This window comes from Lutzomyia longipalpis, chromosome 1, assembly GCF_024334085.1.
Source record: "Lutzomyia longipalpis isolate SR_M1_2022 chromosome 1, ASM2433408v1".
In the NCBI taxonomy this organism is placed as follows: domain Eukaryota; kingdom Metazoa; phylum Arthropoda; class Insecta; order Diptera; family Psychodidae; genus Lutzomyia; species Lutzomyia longipalpis.
The window spans coordinates 35,688,882-35,709,454 of record NC_074707.1 but is presented as its reverse complement, the minus strand read 5'-3'; the positions used below and the strand labels follow the sequence as shown (position 1 = coordinate 35,709,454).

General features: G+C 33.0%; 2 protein-coding genes across 4 annotated transcripts in view; both read right to left on the bottom strand.

Moving 5' to 3' along the window:
* Window positions 1–3,108: 3,108 nt before the first annotated feature.
* LOC129787002 (PDZ domain-containing protein GIPC3) lies at window positions 3,109–12,486 on the bottom strand. The gene is made up of 4 exons (XM_055822277.1): window positions 10,486–12,486; window positions 4,620–5,102; window positions 3,537–3,626; window positions 3,109–3,459 (listed from the first exon to the last, which is right to left on the bottom strand). Exons 1-4 carry the CDS (start codon window positions 10,771–10,773, stop codon window positions 3,304–3,306), a joined length of 1,017 nt encoding a protein of 338 aa, XP_055678252.1. The 5' UTR covers window positions 10,774–12,486; the 3' UTR covers window positions 3,109–3,303.
* Window positions 12,487–12,955: 469 nt separating this feature from the next.
* The window catches only part of LOC129787003 (syntaxin-1A), a 31,056-nt gene continuing 23,438 nt past the window's right edge, over window positions 12,956–20,573 (bottom strand). For 2 of the 3 annotated variants that reach the window (XR_008750179.1, XR_008750178.1), the window contains exon 9: window positions 12,956–20,569. Coding sequence is in view for 1 of the 3 variants with exons in the window: in XM_055822279.1 (XP_055678254.1) it covers window positions 19,941–20,018 (78 nt within the window). In the remaining 2 variants the exon portion in view is untranslated. The remainder of the gene's footprint in view (window positions 20,570–20,573) is intronic. The other variant, XM_055822279.1, reaches the window with a different exon arrangement.

Below are 20,573 nucleotides of genomic sequence, written 5' to 3'. Positions count from 1 at the left end.
AAGAAGGTAATTCCCCTCTGGAATAATGTCTTTTTGCTGTATTTGGTGAAATGACACCACATATTAAATACAAAGATATAGTATGAATGAATGAATGAATAATGGTTTATTATATCCAAGAGATACATGGTTATCTATAATAGGACTATATATTACATTTTATGTATATAAATTTTAATAGTGAGAATTTAAGTTTTAAAAAAAAAAGAATTTAAAAAAAAAAAATGATTTTACTTTAATTATTATTTTTGTTTTCAAAATTTTCTATAATATTTTTTTTTTTACTTTATTTTAATTATTGCAACATTTTATTAAGTCATGATTCCTGGTGATTCCTTATAGCATGTTCAGTTTTCGCAGCGTGTCGACATATGTATGTGGGAAAGATGTAGGCATCCTCTATTTGAATCTTTCCAGGTCATTTTGATGTTTGACCTGAAAAATTTTGCCTTTTTCCTCCTTTCTTACGAACAGTACTCCCCCACTAGTCCACACGAACTTAAGCTGACCGTTCCTCCTCATGTCTCGGGCCATTTTAAACAGCAATTGATAATAACCGGTGAGGGACTCATTGATGTACAGAGGCTTTGAGTCACCTCCTTCCATCACATCGGCAGCAGTGAGTGCAATCTTTTTCTTCCTCTCCTCTCTGTATTTTTTCATTATGAGAGTCGATCTCTCAATTCCCAAATTGCTCATCTCCAAACGCTGCTCACCCACCGATTTATTCTCCACCTTGCTGATTTTGTACGTTGGTGTTGGGGCCGAAGCTGATGAGGGATCAATTTTGAGTTTTTTGCAGATGTTTTTATACACTTGCTCCGCATCAACCGGTTTGTTTTGGGGAAGTCCACAGATGATAAGCGCTCCCTTTCTTTGCCGTTGTCTTTCCGACTCGAGCGATATTTTCACTGATACAATTTCAGCTCTCAATTTGACGTTATCACTGCGCTGCTCGATCAATGCATCGACCACTTCCACAATTCTTTTTTCCTGCTCCCTCACTATGCCTCTGATGTTTTCGATCTCCCTCTCCAACGCACTGATTTTTTCGCCGATGATCTTCAATTTCTCCCCCTTTTCTGGCTCGCTATGAACATCTTTTTCAGTAGAAAGCTCAAGTTTCTTAGCTTTTTCCTTGACTTGGCTCAGGCGGCCATCCATCGTGTCCAGCTCCTCAAGGAGGAGATCCTCTGGAGAGGCAGAAGACGCTGCTTCATGAAGTACTTCGTCCGAGACAGAGTGAGCACGGCCCATGCTGTTTCTGCTGGAGCTCATTCTCTTGCACTTTACACAATACCACGCGATTTTCTTAGACACTACCTCAGTGAATCTCTTAGATTCTAGTCCACAGCACTTCGCATGATACCCTCTAGCGCACTTTTTGCATTGGATCGACTTAGAGGCCTTTTCTCGACCACGTAGCGGCCGGACGCAAAGCCCGCACACGTCCTCACTGCTTGACATTTTTATTGCAACTGTACTCCTGATACAATCCTTTGATAGATACTTCCTCTCGCGTAAATCACAACCAACGGCTGCATGTCTCGGGGCCTGGAAGCAATGGAATGCGTTCGAGAGTCTCAATGGATAATTACTGCAAATCATTTTCTACACCTTTATTTTACACCGAGATTATTTTGTGATGATTTGGGTGTTTTAGAGGATGCAAAATTATTTTGGGATGTAAGAATGAAATTATGCAGTCATGGTATAGTCCTTTCTGTATGAATGTGTTTTGTCCTGTGAAGAGTCATGGTACGTTTCATTACATTTTATACGAAATTAATTAAAAATTTGAAATAAACTGCAAAATGGATTAAAAAAAATTTTAAACATGAAATTAAAGTGATTTAACTTAATTTTTAACATTAACATGCATTATGTACTCTATAACCACTTTTTATTCCAAAAAACAAGAGCCGTAAAAAAAAATTCTGTATAATCACTAAATGAAGCATAAAACGCCCTCTAATGTTAATTTCTTCACAAATAGAGCAAACTTACGCCATCTAGCGGTAAAATATGAATAGAAAAGATAGCATTTTCCCAACAAACATTAACACAGCGTTCAGTAATTTATTCCTACCATTACGATGCAAGATAAACATAATTTGCTACATGTATTTAATGAGCATTGCTGTGCAGAATGTGCGACATGGTGAAAGTTTTGTTGTCTGTGCGATGCAGGCGCGACGCCACCGCGAAGAAGGCATGCGAGATGCCGTGGGGGTGATCGTGCTGAGGAATTTTTTGGACTCCGGGGCGGCGCCACCGAAAGCCCCCTTCGCACAATCTTATGCAATCCTCAAGGCTGCAAAGTTAAGAGAGACCAAAAAAAAACAAGCATCTGGTGGCAACCTAAACACGTCATTTGTTAAAAATTAAATGGTTATTTTATAGAAATATTCCACATTGTAAATTTTATCGGCATGTGTTAATCAAGTTATATCTCCACCATAATGGACAACTTCCACTTTACCGGAGTCGTGCCTCTCTTGTGTAAATGGTCTGTGTGAGAAGAAGAAAAACACCGGAAGTGTAAGGCCGTTTGATTATATACCTGAGTCATGTAGTATGTACATAGGTATGTAGTCTAATGTATGGGAATTTTTTGCACATGTTCATTTTATGGATTTCGGTGAGTACCGCGAATACCGTTTGTCTTTACCTCCGTATTGGGCCACAGAGAAGGCCCACAAAATACCAGCGATCCATTGAGGCATCTAAATGGATGTTCAGAGCCACTTTATTTCTTGTTGAGCTTCATTGTTCCATTAATTTTGTAATATTCTCTCTCATTCCAAAATGTGCCACACACTGCCATTTTGGCGGCAGAGAGTCTCTCAAAATTCACACCACGATCCCGCACGATCGTGCCGCAAAAAAACCGCCTCCTTGTCACAGAAATATTTATCGCTATTCACGACCACAATGAACCATCCATCGTTCAATGGATCGTGACTTTTTTTGCATAAATACCTTCTTCTTTTGGTCTGTTGTAAAAATTGCATCAAAAGAGCAATCTTACAGCCAATCCCACTATGATATGATCTTCCATATCCGCCCAACGGTTACGATCGTCGATCGCATTCAAACAAACACATATTGCATACATTTGGCGTTTTATTCATTCAAAAAAGTACTTTCTCTACAACGGTTTTCTCTCCCCCGTATCGCGCACGCAAGAAAGGCTTTTTTTTATACATACAAGGAGCAAAAAGTAAAAATTTTTATCAAAAAGATTTTCATATTTTTTTTGCATTGCAGGAGTACACAGGGACGCTTATATATCGTAGTTTCTCATAGCTTTTTCATTCGTCCTTGCCTGGCATCTGTCACAGCACCCCAGAGTTCAATTATAAAATCATCCGTAAATCCAAATGCCTCCAAATCCGATGCATCGATGGCTTCAGCAAAATCCATTGAGTTCGTCTTGTTGCACCCCAAGTCCCAGATCTACCACGAACGTGATGGGAAAAATAAACATTTATTAACAAATTGGATAGGCGCAAAATGTCACGATGTAAGCTCACCTGAGAGGCAAGTTCTGCATCATTAATCCCCATGAAAGAGTCTAGAAGTGCGTTGATGGCATCAATTCCCGCTTGAGCTGCTTCATCGCGCTTCATTGCCAAAGGAGAGAAGTAAAAGAATTTCGTGAGAATTTTTTTAAATACACTCTCTCAGCGATAAAGTGCTGAGTGCGGTTGTGCTTTAATACAAAATTTTGGATGAATTATTAAAGAAAAATATTTCGCAACAATGTGCTATCGTAGCATAATTGCATTAAAATCGCTCCATTTGTGGTAATTTTACCCCATTATCCCGCAATTCATTTACATTTTTTTTTCACTCTTGCTCGGTTTATGACAATGAAAAATGGACAATTAACGCATTTAATATTTTACTAATTTACAAATTAAAATTTTAATAAAACACACGCAATTTTCAAACGGATTAAAATAATTTTATGTAAATTAAAATTGATGAATTTGAATATTTACGTGGGGAAAAGAAAAGCTTTTTGGTTCAACGATGGATGTTCACTCTGAATTAATTTAATTTTATCAGTTTTATTTATTTGGTCTACCTTCTTTTATCTCTCTATATTGCAAAAAATGAATAAATTAAGTAAACAGTGTTCACCAGACTTGAAGGTCTCTATAAGAAAATTTCTTATCTGAGAAAATGCAAATTTATTTGCTTTTATACACAATTGTGGTCATAAAAATTGCATCAAAATTTTTATACTTTAACTAACAGAAGATAATTTATTTTTACTGTGAAATAAATATCAGTAGGGAAGAGTGGGGCAACAAAAGTTATAAAGGCTTTAAGATAAGCGTAAAACAGTATAATTTCCAGCGATATAGAGCAATTAAATTAATTTAAAAGTAAAGGAAATAAATATAAATTAAAACAAACACGTCCTAAAAGCTATATAGCGCTTTTTATGCCCATCACTGTGCTACAGGGTAATTTAAAAGTTTGTAGTTCTCATAAGCAAAAAAAAGGCAATGATTTTCATGGCGAAACAAAAAAAAAATAAAACATCAACAGTGGGAACAAAGAGAGCACGAAAAGTTTTAGAATGAACCATAAAATGTTTTACTCACCTCATCTTCGATGGCAGCACTTCCGTTGGACTTGAACCTCAGGGTTTCCTTCCCAGTTCCATAGCCCTTGGACTTTCCTGTCTTACCCGCACCCCCTCGTGGTCCAATACCCTGAAAGCCACTCGTCATGGGCTCAACGAGTCGCAACGTAAATGTCGTCCCTGTAGTAATATCCTTCAGCATCCTGGCCACTTCGTAATGCCTCTTCCCCACCACATTAACCCCATCGAGTCGCTCAATGTGATCCCCAATCTTTATGTGGGGAATACGATCGATGACACTACCCTCCTTTATCCTCTTTATAAAAGCATACCCAGCCCCATTGTCCGTTATCGTTAGCCCCAGGGCATCTTCGGATTTTTCAATTTCAATCTCCTTCGGGCGCCCCTTCCGGTGTGCAAATATGAAGTCATCCAGCCCAATCTGTCCACCCAGTAGCTTCGACATGTCGATTTTGTGGGAATTCAGTGTGCAGAAGAGAATCTGAAAGTTCCACACAAGGGAATTAACAAAAGAATCATCGCATTTTACTCCAACATTATGCTCCACACGGCGTCAACAATAGATGGAATTCTTTCCCTATACTATGTACAATATACCTCCATTGTCCTCCTCCCGCCATTCTCCGTTCTATTCTCAATGAAAAAACCACACAAATAAATTGGTAATAAAATTGCCTTCCATGTGCTGTGTGTACAACAAATATAAATCTCTTCTTTCTCTCTAAATTCCCCGCGCGGATGTGGTTTTTTTTATTCTTTCTAAGTTTCTTTCTAAATAACTTAACGCATTGGCATTTGCGGGATCTCCCTTTTTTCCAGCTATATAGCAAGCAGAGCTCTCAAGAGAACAATCCACAATCACCTGTCGTCACATCGCACATGTTTTCTGCTCTGCTATCAATGCCCGCCTCTTCAAGTCACATTTATATGGTTTGAATCTCCTCAAACACGCACATTGGGCCCGAGAGATAATCACCAACAATCTAAACTCAACTTCCTCGATAGATTTCTTTTTTAAGACATTAAATGTTTCTTTTTGCGACAGATTTATTTTAGTAGAGAATTTAGTTCAGAGCTAAAGTTTAAATGAGTTGAGAGCTTTAATGAATTAATTAAATTTTTTACATCTAAAATGAATGGAAAATTTTCCTTCTAAAACGTCGTGAAGGAGGAAAATTAAATACTAAAATTAAGATTCTGTTCACCCTATTTTACGTATTAAATAAAGTTAGAATAACAATAAATTTTCATGTAGGAAACTGGGAAACTTATTGCAGTCTCTAAGGCATTAAGTTGAAAAGAAACTTGCAGAAAGTTTAGTAGACGAAGTAAAGATTCAATGACCAGGCGCCTCCACTAACCGTCATTGTTATCAAAATGATGAATGTTTGAGAATCTCAGAGAAATGTTAGAACATTCTTCTCTATAAGGAAGACAACTTTTCACGGAAGGAAGAATAATAAATTTTCTTTACAAAGAATTTATTCGAATAAAGTCTAGAATGTTCAAATGGAAATTCCTAGAAACAGGTAATTTTCTAATTTTTTAAATGAATGAAAACAATAAAACAATAAATTAAAACTTTCCTTCCAAGTAGCTTAATATTATTTTAATTGGTTCATTTCCTCTGCGATAGCGCCAATGAATCATTTCCTAAAAGAACATTCTAGATGTTTAACAAACGCTTAAAAAAATTAAAAATCAGAACTGTGACTAAACTGAAAGCTTTTCTTGATTTTTTTCTTGATTGGGCCTTTATATGTATCAGAATAACTACCGAAATGTCGCAATTTAACAAATAAACGCCTTGTTTCCTGCTAAAATTACACCAACACAAAAAATACACAGTCAGGAAAAATTTCCTCAAAATCCCCAAAATGTTTTCAAAAATACAAAATTTTAGAGCAATTTATAGACTCATTGTTAGAACATGCGAACATGCTTATCGCATTGTCTCCCAACTTTCGCCCCTGTGTATGAAATGTAAATATTCAGCGGAAAAAAATCATGTTGAACATATTAATGCGCTATGTGCTAGAAGAGCACATGGTGGTGTTTATTGTATTTAGTCAACGGTGCGAACCATGTGTTGCTGAGGAAAAACAATTGTAATTTTGAATATTTTATGTATTATACCACGACATTGCTGCAGAAAGAACACATAGTGAGGGAGAGAACATTAGAATATCATGTGCGCGAGAGTAAAACCCACCGACCGCGTTAGTTACCTACAACACGACAAAAAAAAAGTTCTGCTGCATTTTGCTTAAAACTATATATAGTGCGCACTATGTGGAACGAAGAATGACGCATTTGGGAGTTTTTTGAGGAATTTCACTCCACAACACGGCAATTTTCGAGAAGGAAATTGTACATTGGGCGCGCAAAGGGAAATATAAGTGGAACATTAACAATTTAATCAGTGTGGTGTGTTATCTCCAGGAGAAGATATGCGATAACACCGTCTATTGGCAATGCGGGGAGTTATTTTATCGCTCGAATGAGTGTCTTATTGTTGAAAATTGATTTTGTTAACCACAAAATGATACACCTCACACAGTCAATTCTTCACCTTTCGTTCAATTCTCCTGCGAAGAGTATTGTTCTGGTAATTACGCGATTTTCTTTTTCGGGTGAAAATAAATATTTTCAAGTGGGTACTCTTCGTTACATTTTTGCGTAGGTGTACCTATATTTTTTTTACAAGCTTTATTATATGTTTATAGCTCTATGAGACCTTCAGCGTATTTTTTTACGAGAGAACATTGCTGCTCTCGTTCTCTGACTACTCTGGAACATTAAATTCCAGGATGAATTAATGAGTATGCAAAAATACCCCAAACAGATGGCGCTAAACTAACAACTAGCGACATCTAGTATTAATTTGCATTCAATGAATAAGAGCACGGGATTTTTTCTCCGTTAGCACGATCAATAATGACTCAATGGAATTGCTAAAAAGCCCACAGAAACGCATATACGTATTTCACAACATTTCTCCAACTCACAAATTCCAAACCGCATAAAGATTAAATTGAATCCCTCAAATTGGCTTTACGGGAATCAACCTACATTCAATGCTTAAGCTCGCACTTCTCTCGCAATGTGTGGATGGAAACAAAAGGGGGCAGAGCGGGTAGAGCTCGCAGTTCATTCACTCTCCTCGGATGCAAATTTCAAACAAAATGGATCAGAGGCGGAAAAGTGCTCAAGTGTTCGTTGATGGGTGAAACTCTTTTTTTTTCTTCTTTCTCTCTGTGATTGTTAAATATACGTTTTAACAAAAATACTCTAACTGTTTCAAAAATTTTCTCATCGCGTCAGCAGCTTGTATGCCATAACTCGATGTATGTATTTTTTTCATGCTGAGAAAGTTTTCGCGTCCCAACAAACTGGAACATCTTTCCGTAGTCACCGAAAAAAAATGGCAGAAGAACACGGAAATTCACTAATAAAATGGACCATTTAAGTGAATTACGATGCGGCAGAGACAAGAGCATTTAACTTCTTTTCTCTTTCAGGTGAATATTGCTCTTGCAGTACACCATTAAAGATCGTAAAAGCTTAACTCTTCTAGGTTGTTTGTTAGAAGTAAAAACCTCCCGTATATTTGGTTTCGCGTCTCCCACTACAAAGTGTTACAACATCATCAGTTTCGCATGCATAGAATTTTTTAGCAAGGCCACAGAGCGAAGGGAGTGTGAACAATTAAATTGCCTTCTCTCTATTTTCTATTCATACAGAGACTCCTTCCACAAAAGCCACAAAATGTGAAGAAGACTACGAGAAATTGCATGAATTTGAACATTTCAAATTCAATTACGTCAATATGAATCGAATTAATTTGTTCCAATTTAGAAGCATGAGAAGAATGTATTTTGCTTGTTATTGGAATACCTGCACAAGGTGGTCTTATAGCTTTTCTTTGAGCTTTTGTGTGTTTATTGAATTCATCTTTAATTTTTCATCAATTTATGACTTTTACAGGAGCAAGGGAAAATTAATTTTAATACAAAATGCAAGAATTAATTTAATTAACCAATTTAAGCTGAGGACGTTCATAGACATTTATTATCATAGCGTTCACCGTTAAATACTAAACAAAATTGATTTTATATTTTATCAATATCTGTTGCTGAAGAAATATTTTACAATAAAAACTTAACTTCTTTTAAAAAATTCTTACATTATCATTTTATGTGAAAATCTTGTCTATTTTCAGACTTTATTAATTTTTTTTATTAAGATTTTAAAGAAATTATTTAATATGAAATTAGTTTGAAAAATAAATCTAAAATGTTACTTTCTTAGGTAAAAATTCCTAAAATAAAATAAATCTGCTTCGCATTAAGACTTTTTAAGGATGTGTGTCTTAGAGTAATTCTGCGAGTCCTCGCTGTATTATTAAAATGCTTTTAGTCTTTTAAAAATGTCTCTGAGTTAAACGGAAAGTTTTTCTCAAGGTTTTACTTCTTATCGCGGTGTCATTGAAGCTCTACAGCTGAGAGAACTATTAAGAACACCCAGGTAATAGTAAAGTGCGGTGTCTCTATCAATGTCAGGTTCCACAGATAAAACCTTACAACTTTACCCTCTCACAACACAGTGTAGGTGGAAACAGGGTGATCTTCCGACAATTCTCTGTGAGCATAACGCATCAGTTCTTGGCCTGCCACAACACCTGCTTAACACTTTTCATCGAGAGAGAAATTCACGTGCGTGGAGACACGTGATCTCCATTGAATTAGCATCAGAAAAATATTATATAGTATTGTTTTTTGTGTCTTACTCATCCCCATCGCCACCCGCACATTTCTTATGAATATTGCAAGCGTGAATTCACAGAGCACAACGTCGCGAGATTCCACTCATACAACATGCCACCACACATTTGTTTTAAAAGAGCGAGGAATTTTGCGAGCGAAAGTCAGGAGGTGTTAAAAAAAGAATATAAATTTAAAAAATACAGATATTTGTAGCTCATTTGAGAGATGTTTTCTTGTAAATTAAATCTTGCGGTAGTTAATTTAAACTGCTCATGAACAATTTAGTTGTACTGCAATGAAATATGAGCATTGATTGCAATTTAGTGGGAGAGAGATTATTTTGTTCTGTGAGAGCACAAATCGACCTCCATATAAGTTTCTCATAAATCGTTCATGAAATTCTAATTTAATTTGTAATTTCACACGGTTTGGGTGTACATAATTTTGTTAATCATGCCATGGAACAGAAGATCGTTTGAAAGTTTTAACGTAATCAGTATTGATGGATGTTTCGCCTTTCATATAACTCAATTAATAACTATAAAATACTATTAAAGAAGAATCTGTTAATTTTACATTTTAAATATTTATGGAATTTTAATAAAATTAAATTAAATCGATTGAAAAATCTTTCAACTTTTTCAAGATGCCTTGTGAAACGTAAAAGAATATTTACACACAATCAAGACAAATGTTTGAAGATCAACTTTTTGCACTCCTATCAATATTTAAATTTAAACAGTTACAAACGCCATTACTTGTAGATCCTCCACCACACATTTAAGAGACATCTTTGCTAAACTTTTCTGCAAATTTGCATTGAAAATGGCAAAGAGAAACATGAAAAAAAGAAACTATTCGCACAAATCGCAATGAATCGTCCTCACCTATCAAACTGAACACAATATCCGCAACTAATCCAGTTGAACTAGTTCGAAACTCAAGTTCACAAAAGTGGAACTATTTGGTGGATGCGGAGTTCTTCCACTAACACACAACCGAAGCACAAATAAATTTTTATTTTTTCCAATGTTGCGTTATGTTTTCGGAGAGAAGGAGAAATTTTTTTTTGAAAAGGAGATGAAAAGAAATTTGTACCTCATCAGTTGGGAAGTCGTAGTACTCTGCAATCTTCTGGTAGAGCTCCTTGACACTGGAGAAGCCCGTTATGAAACCCGTGGGGCTCCCATGGGCCAGCTGGCAGTGGAACATGAGCTGCACTGGGCTGTTCGGGGTCGGTGGAACTTGTGGCTTCACCAGCTCACTCTTGTTGGACGACCCATTGGCCGACGGAGGATGGTGATTAGGCGGCTGCGATGGATGCACTGAATTGTTATTCTCGTGGTACTGGACCGGTTTCACGGCCTTCTTGTGGAATAACGGCATGTTCGCGATCAAGGTACTATTTTCGATATATGACACTTTTTCCTCGTCAGCTCTCACCCGATATTCACGATCGCACCGCCACACACAATTTTCTTTTCTTATTTTCTTCTCCTTTCACAGGCACAAGGCGATCACCGCGTATCCCTGTGATGTACACCTGATTTTGGGATTTCTTCCTCCGAGTTTTGTTGATTTTTTCTCTTAAATCTCCACAGCACAGCCCGATCGACGATACACATTAATTTGCGAATAGGTGAGCCGCGACTGCTCGTACTTCACGTATTTTCACTCGGTGGAACCTCGCGATCACACACTGTTCATTTTTTTTCGCACAAGTTTTACTCAATATATTCACATCATCAATTTGAGCATGAATTAGTGGTAGCCAGCTGATAAGACAACGTATACACACAAGTGCGCTCACAAGAGTTCTGTGAAAAGTTTTTTTTTCCTTCCACTTTATCAGCAAAAGATACGACGATATCATTCGCGCATTTCAACGATCGCTGCACTACGAAAAATTCTATTTTCTCTCAAATCGGAAAAACTATATAGCAAACAGTTATGCAAAAAAAAGAACATTTACAGTTCCGCGGGCGCGTTCCACCTGTCGCAGCTCAAGATGGCTCTCTGTGGCGCAGAGTTGTGTGGACAGAGTGCACGGGAGAATAATGTTCTTTACGCGCACATGGCGTGCCCGTTGATCGTCGTTCGTTGACTGAGAGGTGTCTGCGCGCGGAGACCATCAGCAGCGGCTGCCTGGAAGTTTCCAGTCGCGGTCTCTTGGCTTTTCTCTCTCGCGACTCCCAAGAGGGGACAGTCATGCAGCAATAAAAATGTACAATATGCTTGCATTTGAGGTTTACATGTTAATTCTTTCTTTCTCTTTTCAGTAATGTTCTTTAAATAAATCAAATTTACTACATAGCTATGAAACTTTTGCTCATAAAAAAGAGAATGAGGAAGGTTAATTCAGGATAAAAAAAACGTGAAACAAATAAAATACTCACCAAAATAAAATCCAGTAGAAGCCACAATCACTGAAAATAGTTTAGTGCTAAAAGAAAATAATTAGATTCAAGAGGAGGCGCCTGGTAGTTGACCAGGCGTCTCCATTTCATGGAAATTCAAAATAAAAATTTATTATGAGAACATTAGTTTTAAACAAAATGTAAAAAAAAAAAGATTTATTGAGATTTATCCTTTAGGAAATAGATTTGATGAATTTGAAATACATATCAGTTTTAGATCTTCCGGGTTTCGTCAGTAAACATCTTTGAAGTCAAAGAGGAAAACCTCATTTTTCTTCCAGAGCTTTAAGCTCTATTTGAGTCTCCTCTGTGCACTGAATTGATCACAAATTCTTATAAAAATATCAATATTTTAATACTTACCTATGTCCTGAATATCACTTACTGAGAAAAGGCTCAATCTAAAATTTTTCCGTATTTAGCACACTTGTCAGTTTTTCAAAAAAAAACTTTTTCAGATCTTTTTGAAAACGATCAATTCTATAAAAACTTCTTAAAGTAATTCAGGAAAAATATTTTTCCCTTTTATAACACGACAACTTTAAAAAAAAAATAAAAGAATTTTGAAAGAATTGACTTCTAGAGTTAATCAAAAATCAAAATTAAACTCTAAAAAACTCTCAAAATAACTTCAAATATCAAACTCCAACCTGTGATCTTGAGTACAAATAAATAGCGTAGAAAACCTTTCAATTTTGCTCTTTCTTTGCAAATTGTTCATGACTTTGAGCAATGATCACCCCTTACGCAACAATGTTGCGATGAATTTGCAAAGAGAACAATGCTGTGAATGCTTCCAGCGAGAGAGGGTCCCCATATATTTCACTTCATTAGATCCATTACCGTGCAATTTGTTCGCCCAACGAGGTAAAATCGAGAAAAAGACCGTTCTTGCTGCTACATTGCGTTCGTGATCATTGACTGGATGCCGGGGGGATCTTGCCGCAAAAATCTGAGAGACACTAATGCCAATTCTCCACACAAACGGAACGCCAAATTACAAGCACTTGCAAGCACACACAGAAAATAGTACAGAAGGTCAGCGATTTTTTTTTTTTGAGCACAGAATGATGGTGATCGAGAAGATCAAAAATGGACAGAGCGTTACAATTATGTGAAGATTTTCAGCACAGAGAAGTGAAAGAGGCATGTTAAACACAATAAGTACACATACGATTTATTATTCTCACTTTAATGCATACGAGATGCAGTTAAATGTTTTTTTTTGCTTGCTTTATATACTCATAAATATATATAGTAATATATATTTAGATTTCTTTCCTCTATGATCGTGTCCTTTAAATGTTTTTTTTTCATCCTTTTCTTCATCTACTTGTTTATTTTTTTCTTTTAAATATTCACATGATCGATGATGTTCAGTGGTTTAGTTTTTTTTTAGTTTTGAGTTTTTTTTACAATGTGTATATTTTTTTTAACATTTTGTCTTGATCTTAAGATTTTTTCTTGGGCTGTTCTTTCCCCACTTTGGAACAAATTAATTCTCTCATTCTCTGTTGATCTTATTTTGTTCCTTTTAGCTGTTATTTTATTAATCTTTTAATTGTTTTGCCGCGCACCTTCTTACCTCATCTTGTAAAAGATTTCTTCCCGCGCGTTATATCGTATTGAAAATTCAATACGATTATTCTTTTTTCAATTTTTTTTCTCACATTTTTTTTTTGTAAAGAATTTTTTAATTAAGAATTGACATGAATATATAATTACTTTGCTGCATATTTTTTATTTATTTAGTAGAAGTATTATAGAAATTTTTTTTGTAAGTTTTGCAAGTTTTCAAAAGTTTCACTTTGTATTTTTTTAATTAATAATTTTTTTTCCTCAAGATCTTTCGTGGTTTGTCTCACTTGATTTTTTTTCTTCATTTTTTTTTATTTCACTGCGAGAACATAAAAATCCTACGATTTCATCAGATTATATATAGGTTTTATGTATATATTTATATTTTTTCATTTTTTTTTAATAAACATGTGCAAGTATTTGAACGATAAGAACCGACAATAATAAATCATTTTGTTTTTTGTATTTTTTTCTCATTTTTATCTTAATATGAAGCTTTTTTATATACTTGAAGATTAAATGCTTTTTTTTCAGTATATTTCTGATTTTATTTAAATATATCTCACAATATAGCTTCAAATTACATTATTTAACGATGGGCTTCATGTGATTCTATCTCACTTTTTTTTATTTTATTAGAATTATTTTAATATCCTATTAATTTTCTTTTAATTTTTTTGTCTTCAATATAATATTTTTCTTAGATTTTTTTTTATCATCTTGAAAGCTTAAAAATTTTTTCACTAGTTGTTTATATTACACTACATTTTTTTTCTAAATATTAATATTGTTTTTTCTTCAAATTGTACATATTAAATTATTGCAACGAAAAAAAATTAAAAAATGTGGTTGAATGTTGTTTGAAAGTAGATAAATGTGAAATTAATGCGATTAACTCAGAGAGAAGGTCTTCTTTGGAATTAACAAATTTAATATTTTATGGTTTGTTTAAAAGTGAATTAATCGCTATTTGGATTAAATTTTTCATGGAATTACGTAAAGAAAATTGAAATTTATCAAATTTTATTTGGACACGCAGCTATATTATCCGATTTATTTAAAAGCAGAGACAAGAATTCTTGTTCGAAAATGTTTTTTGAGTTTTAAAATGTCCTAAAGATAAACATTCTATCATTGGCCCTAAATTTCCCCACACAAAAATAAGTCTGAATACGCCTTTTTAATCACAATATTGGCTCAATAGCAAATTCATTTTGCAAAGTTGCGTATTCAGTGAAAAATGCCACTTTAATGCAAAATTAAAAATTTATTTTTTCCTTTTAAAATGTCTCATGGAAATTGTTCCTTAACTTTGTTCTTTTTTTATTGGACTTTATCCCCACCTGAACACATAAATTTATGGGTACTCCTCACGAAAATCTTTCAAATTTTCTCTCTTTTTTTAAATCTACAGAAGAACGCATTTTACTTTTTTTTTGGATTATTAATAATTCACAAAATTTATACACAATTTAGCGATAAAAGGGAAGACAAAAATTGCAAAAATGAAAACACAATGAAAACAAAAAGAACATTCAACTTAGAACTAAATTTTCCTTTTTACATTTTATATCTTTACAATAAGATTGGTGTCTTTTTTTTTGGTAAGAAAGTCATCAAGAGATTCTCGCTTTTCTTTAATTCATTTTCTAAATGTTTAACTTTCAATTTTTTCTATGTTCTGTATAAATTTCTATATAATATGAAAAATTTATTTTCTCTTTTTTTTCTATTTCTGCGCAATAGTCTGCAATAAAAATTTCCTTTTTTTTTTCAAGAGGAAAAGGGAAAGAAAAGAATAAATAGAGAATTATATAGCGGCAAAAAGAAAAGCATAAACGTCACAAATGAAGAAGTAACATGACACACATTCTAGGACGAAGTTATTTATCGAGAAGTTTTTGGTTCTCTCTCAAATTTTTGTTGCTATTGATCTTCGATAACCGAAAAAAAGGGTCCTCTATGTATTTTATACATATTGCTGTCCGTTGTTGTATTTTAAGTATTTTTCTTTTAAAGTTTTTCTTTTCATTAATATATGATATGGTTCTTTTATTTCTCTTCCTACACAATACCTCGCGGAAAATGTCCTTTATTACAAAATGTAAGTTTTGTTCTTGCTCTATATATAACAAATTAGGCAAATTCTTTTGCTATATGTATATAAGAAGTTCTGTTTAAGTATGTACAAATTAGTTTAATATAACGATACATTCAAGGGAAGGTTTAATTCCTGAAAGTCGCTTTTTAGATGATTTTATTATGATTGTGTTGACATTGACTATTATTCGTTTATTTGTTGTTTTGAGTTTGTTTCTCCACTTCATCAGGTATTGAATTTTTTTGAGATTCTGCTGAGACTTTAATTACGCGATTTGTAAATCCTAACCTTTACTTAATTTACTTGAAATAAATAAAAGAAATGTAGGTATTCTTTGCTGATTTTCATTCATTTCATTCAGCTTATAAAAATCTCACCTTTGAGCATGTTAACATTCTTCTAAAAATTGTTAAAATCAAATAAACCATTTAAAACACGAAATTCATAGAATCAAACCATCCCTTAAATTTTACTTAAATCAAAGATTGTATTTCATTAATATTTCAATGCAATATACTGCATCAACTAATACCCTCTATGAGAGCTAAATAGTAAAAGAAATAATTAACATTATACACTAAAAATATTCAAGAAACGTTAAGCAGATGTCACAACTTAATAGATAGAGAGCTCTATTTGTTTATCAAACTTATACAGAAATTATTTGAAAGCTTTGGAAAAGCTCTTTTGATTTATATGGATTGAAAAATTAGGGACAGAAATTCACAAAATCACGATGCTTGTGAAAATCTGACCTGATTTACACTGAAGAATCATACTCGTCTGGTCTTTTTTATTTAATCTAAACAGAAAGTTAACAAACTAGAGAACTTCCTCATGGGAATAAAATGTGACATCCGCTTCAACATATCGACTTTTAAGTAAGGAAAAAAAAGAAATAAATACAGCTTCATTTTTGGAAACTCTTCGTTATTTTTTGTAGTATTTCCTGCCACTTTAGTCTCGGTTTTAGTATGGTTTATATCTTCTGTTGTGGTGTTTATTTTCTACAATAAGTTCGAAGAAATGGATTTTGCAATATACAATTTCATTTAAAATTGCATTAAGGGGAGAGAGAGACAAGAAATGTAATCGTATAAGTAATTTCTAGCATCTGTGATTTGATATTTTTCTGTTATTTGGTGAAATTAAATTTTTGTCCAATACATTATTTAAGCTTTCCTTTTGGTGTGACTAGAATATTATATATCATTTTCTCCATCACGTGATGAAATACCGTAGTCCTATTTTCTGTTCTTCCTTTTATTTTTTTTTTTCAATAATTCACCATTGATTAATGCCGTATAGCGAAGAATGTACACAGATATGGGAGATTGTATGTAGAAAAAATATTATTATATACGAAACTCCTTATCGTATTCCTAAAATGTATTGATTTTCTGCACTTTTACTGCTCCTCTTCATTTCTTCTCACATGTTAGTTTTTTATTATTAGTTCTTTTTTTCCGTGTATGTTATAGTGTGTCTCTCAGCAACTAAAGGAAGTTCATTTCTAAAAATTATCTTTTTTACATGATTGCAAAATATTAACAAAGTTTCTTTTTTTATGTTTTTACTAAAATTCTGAGTTTTTTTTTCTTCTTCCATTTGCTTATCATTCCATGAAATATACATCTTTTTTCACTGGTTCAATCGCCAACATGAACTGTTCATCAATATTTATATTCCCAAAATGTAAAATTTATTAAATATTATAATAAATAATGTTCTATCATCTAATTTTTTTATACTCCTCCCACCGTCTTCTATATATATTTTTTTCTTTTTTTAAATATAAATTGAAGATAAATGTTATCACACATCTTCTTGAACTGCTTCCCTATCTTATAGTTCCAGAAAATTGAATCCTATAATTAATTCACTTTGATGCGCTATTGCAAGATTGTTTTTTTTATCTCAATTTTTTCACATTTTTTTTAACCATTCTTTTTGAGAGCAAAAGACATTCATGTTTTAATTGCAAAATTCATTCAATGGCAGAAAAAGGAATTACACTTTTTATAATTTCATTCTTTTTTTTTTGTTTTTGCTTCCAGAAGAACCAAATTTTTTACATTTTCGCGCTCAATTTTCCGAAATTACAAATAGTGTAACGTCGTTTATATATATTTTTTAATCAATTTTTTTATGTATATTACTTTCCTTCATTTAAATATATATAATATTATTGCTAAAACGCATCTGCTTTGTTTTGTTTCCAATTTCTTCCTCCTTTTCTTTCATTTTGTTGGTTCATCTACTCAATCAAAAATCACTACAAGCCCACAACACTTTTCTTGCTTTTTCATTCTTCTTTTTTTCTTATATCAGCTTTAAAGTAACTTAAAAATCCATACAACTCTTTCCATTCTTTCCTGGAATTTTAACAATTTTATACGCATAGAACATAGTGGTGGACAAGAAAATAGAGCCACTTTGTAAAAAGATTTTGAGAAGTAATTTTAGTCATTAAAGAAATCAATAAAATTGATAAATAAGAGTATTTCCAAATGCATTCGCTTGAATGATTTTCCATAAAGATCGTGAGAGAATCTTTTGTAGAATATTTAAAGGCTTGATGCTTTCACAAAAAGCCTTCAAAATGCAGTTAAGACACAGCAAATCGAACGATATCTCCTCTAACATATTTGACAAACCCCATTTAATCTGCCAAACTCAATTTTCAAACGTAAGGCGTTTCACGACTATCATAGCACACAACTATCATCTTGTGCCTTTTAACAACTTTTTGTTCTCTTTTATCAATTCAGCATTACTAGCACCCCTAGCACCCGATATTTACGTACATTTCTCTAATAAAAGAAATCTATTACTTACGAGATTCTTCATTTATTCAAAATTATATTGAATTTAACGTTTGAGCAGGTTAACATTCATCAAACTAAAAAGAAATCGTATCAGAAAATTTACAAAATTAATTTTAATAAAACCTGAAACAAGTTAACAAAAAAAATTGTTAAACAAATTCTAGTTAGTTGCAATGCTGAAATGAAATTAAAACATATCTCCTCGATTTTTACGACTGGGCTCTATTTTCTTGTCCACCACTGCAATTTCCCTCCTTTATCTTTTTTCCCCTTTTTTCCTCACATCAGACACATTTTTTTTTTTAATTTTCTTGATGTGTAAAATCAGCTACAATAGTATATGAATTATAATGAATAAATGAGAAAAAAAGAATCAAAAGCACTTCGCATTATGAATTTATACATAAAATTCATTTTAACATGTTTTAACATTATTTTAGAAAACTTCCTTTCTAAAACTCAAAACTCAACATCACTTTTCTCTATAGAAATTAATATGAAAACATAAAAAAATACTGAGGGATGGACTCAGAAATGAAAAAACTTAATTTTGTAAAATTTTCCTTTATGTCGAATTTTCTTTTTTGTCTCAAAAATATTTTATTCTGTTCAACATGCAGATATCCAATTTGTGATCTCAATGCGTGATGATGAATTCAAAAGCCAAAATATCCGGCTATCGTTGCGGCAATGATAATCAAAAGGATGCCCAAACACACCAAAATAATGATCTTCTTCTGTCGAATTGATAAACACAAAAATTTAACAATTTCTACTCAAAAAATTTTTTACCAATACTTTGTTTTTTTGTTGCTAAATTTGATAAAATAATAAAATGTGTGAGTGATAAAAGGAATATTTTTGTTGTAAATAAATGTTTGTACGGTAAATAAACACAAGAGAAATTTTATTTAATGAAATATTATGTACCTGAGAGGAAAGATTGATGATTATTGGTGTGATTTTCTATGAAATTTCCTACATTTTTTCTTCTGTTGTATATTTACTTTTCTTACTCATTTCCTTCATTTATATTATTTTCTATTTCAACAACATTATTGATGCCACTTCTGGGTTTCAATGTGAATTCAACTTTATGTCTTGGTGCTCAATTATTTCATTGCTCTTATTTTTCTTCATTAAACATTGAGAGAAAATATAGGGTGGCAAAACGTCTCAAAAGAATAATGACTCAAAATATACATAACGTATAGGTATATATAAACCACAATATAACGTCGAAAGGAACACAAATAAATTGGTTTACATTACAAACTTCTCTTCTTTTCTTTTTAAAAATAAAAAAAAACGAATAAGAAGTGTGTGATTAATTATTTGGTGGTGTCGGTGAGTGGTTTGAGTTTTACGAGAAAAACATAGAACAAAACTTTTAAATCATAATATCCACACAACAGTTATTGATAGCTTTATATTTTTTGGACACTTCTATTTATTATTATTTTGAATTTTTCATTTAAAATGCTGGGTTTTGCTTCTGTTTTGCTGTTATTTTTTTTTGGTGATAATGGTGATGATTTTCATTCGATGGTGAATGGTGGTAGCATTTTTGCTGACTTCACAACTTTTTTTCATTCTCATTTTATGCCTATTTACTTTATATATGTTCTTTTACATAAAGTAGCTACTGACGTAGGCGGCCACAATAATACCCAGGACAGTGAGACATAGCAGAATCATGATCTTCTTCTGCATGGGCGGGGTGTGCATATAAAGTGCATGGTATTAGTATTATATTTATCCTAGATTTATTTTTATAATGTAATGTTACTATTTTAATAACCTCTAACGCTACAAAATTCTTTCATCAACATCACTACGTGAGATATAAGAAAAGAACTATAAAAAAACTCGCAAGCGTGGTTATCTTTCACACAATGAAATATCCATCAAAATGCTAAAGAATTTTTTAACAAGCACTCAAAACTTTTTTATTTGTTTTTTTTTTATAATCGGGTGAAAAATACAAATAGGGTAGGTTCTAATCATGTAAAAGGATTCAAAGAAACTCGTAAACAGTAATCTATCAGTATGATAGGATATGGGTGGAGTTCACTTTACTACCCAATCAAATCGCAGCTGTAATCTCCTTTTGAAATATCAATAAATAAGAAGAAGAATACGAACTTCTCCCTGATTGGTTCAAAAACTCAAACAGAGTGTTCATTGGTTTAACATTCCTCAAATTAAAATCATTACTGGAGCTTCGATGCAAAGTAGATTTAAAGCTCAGAAAAATGCTTG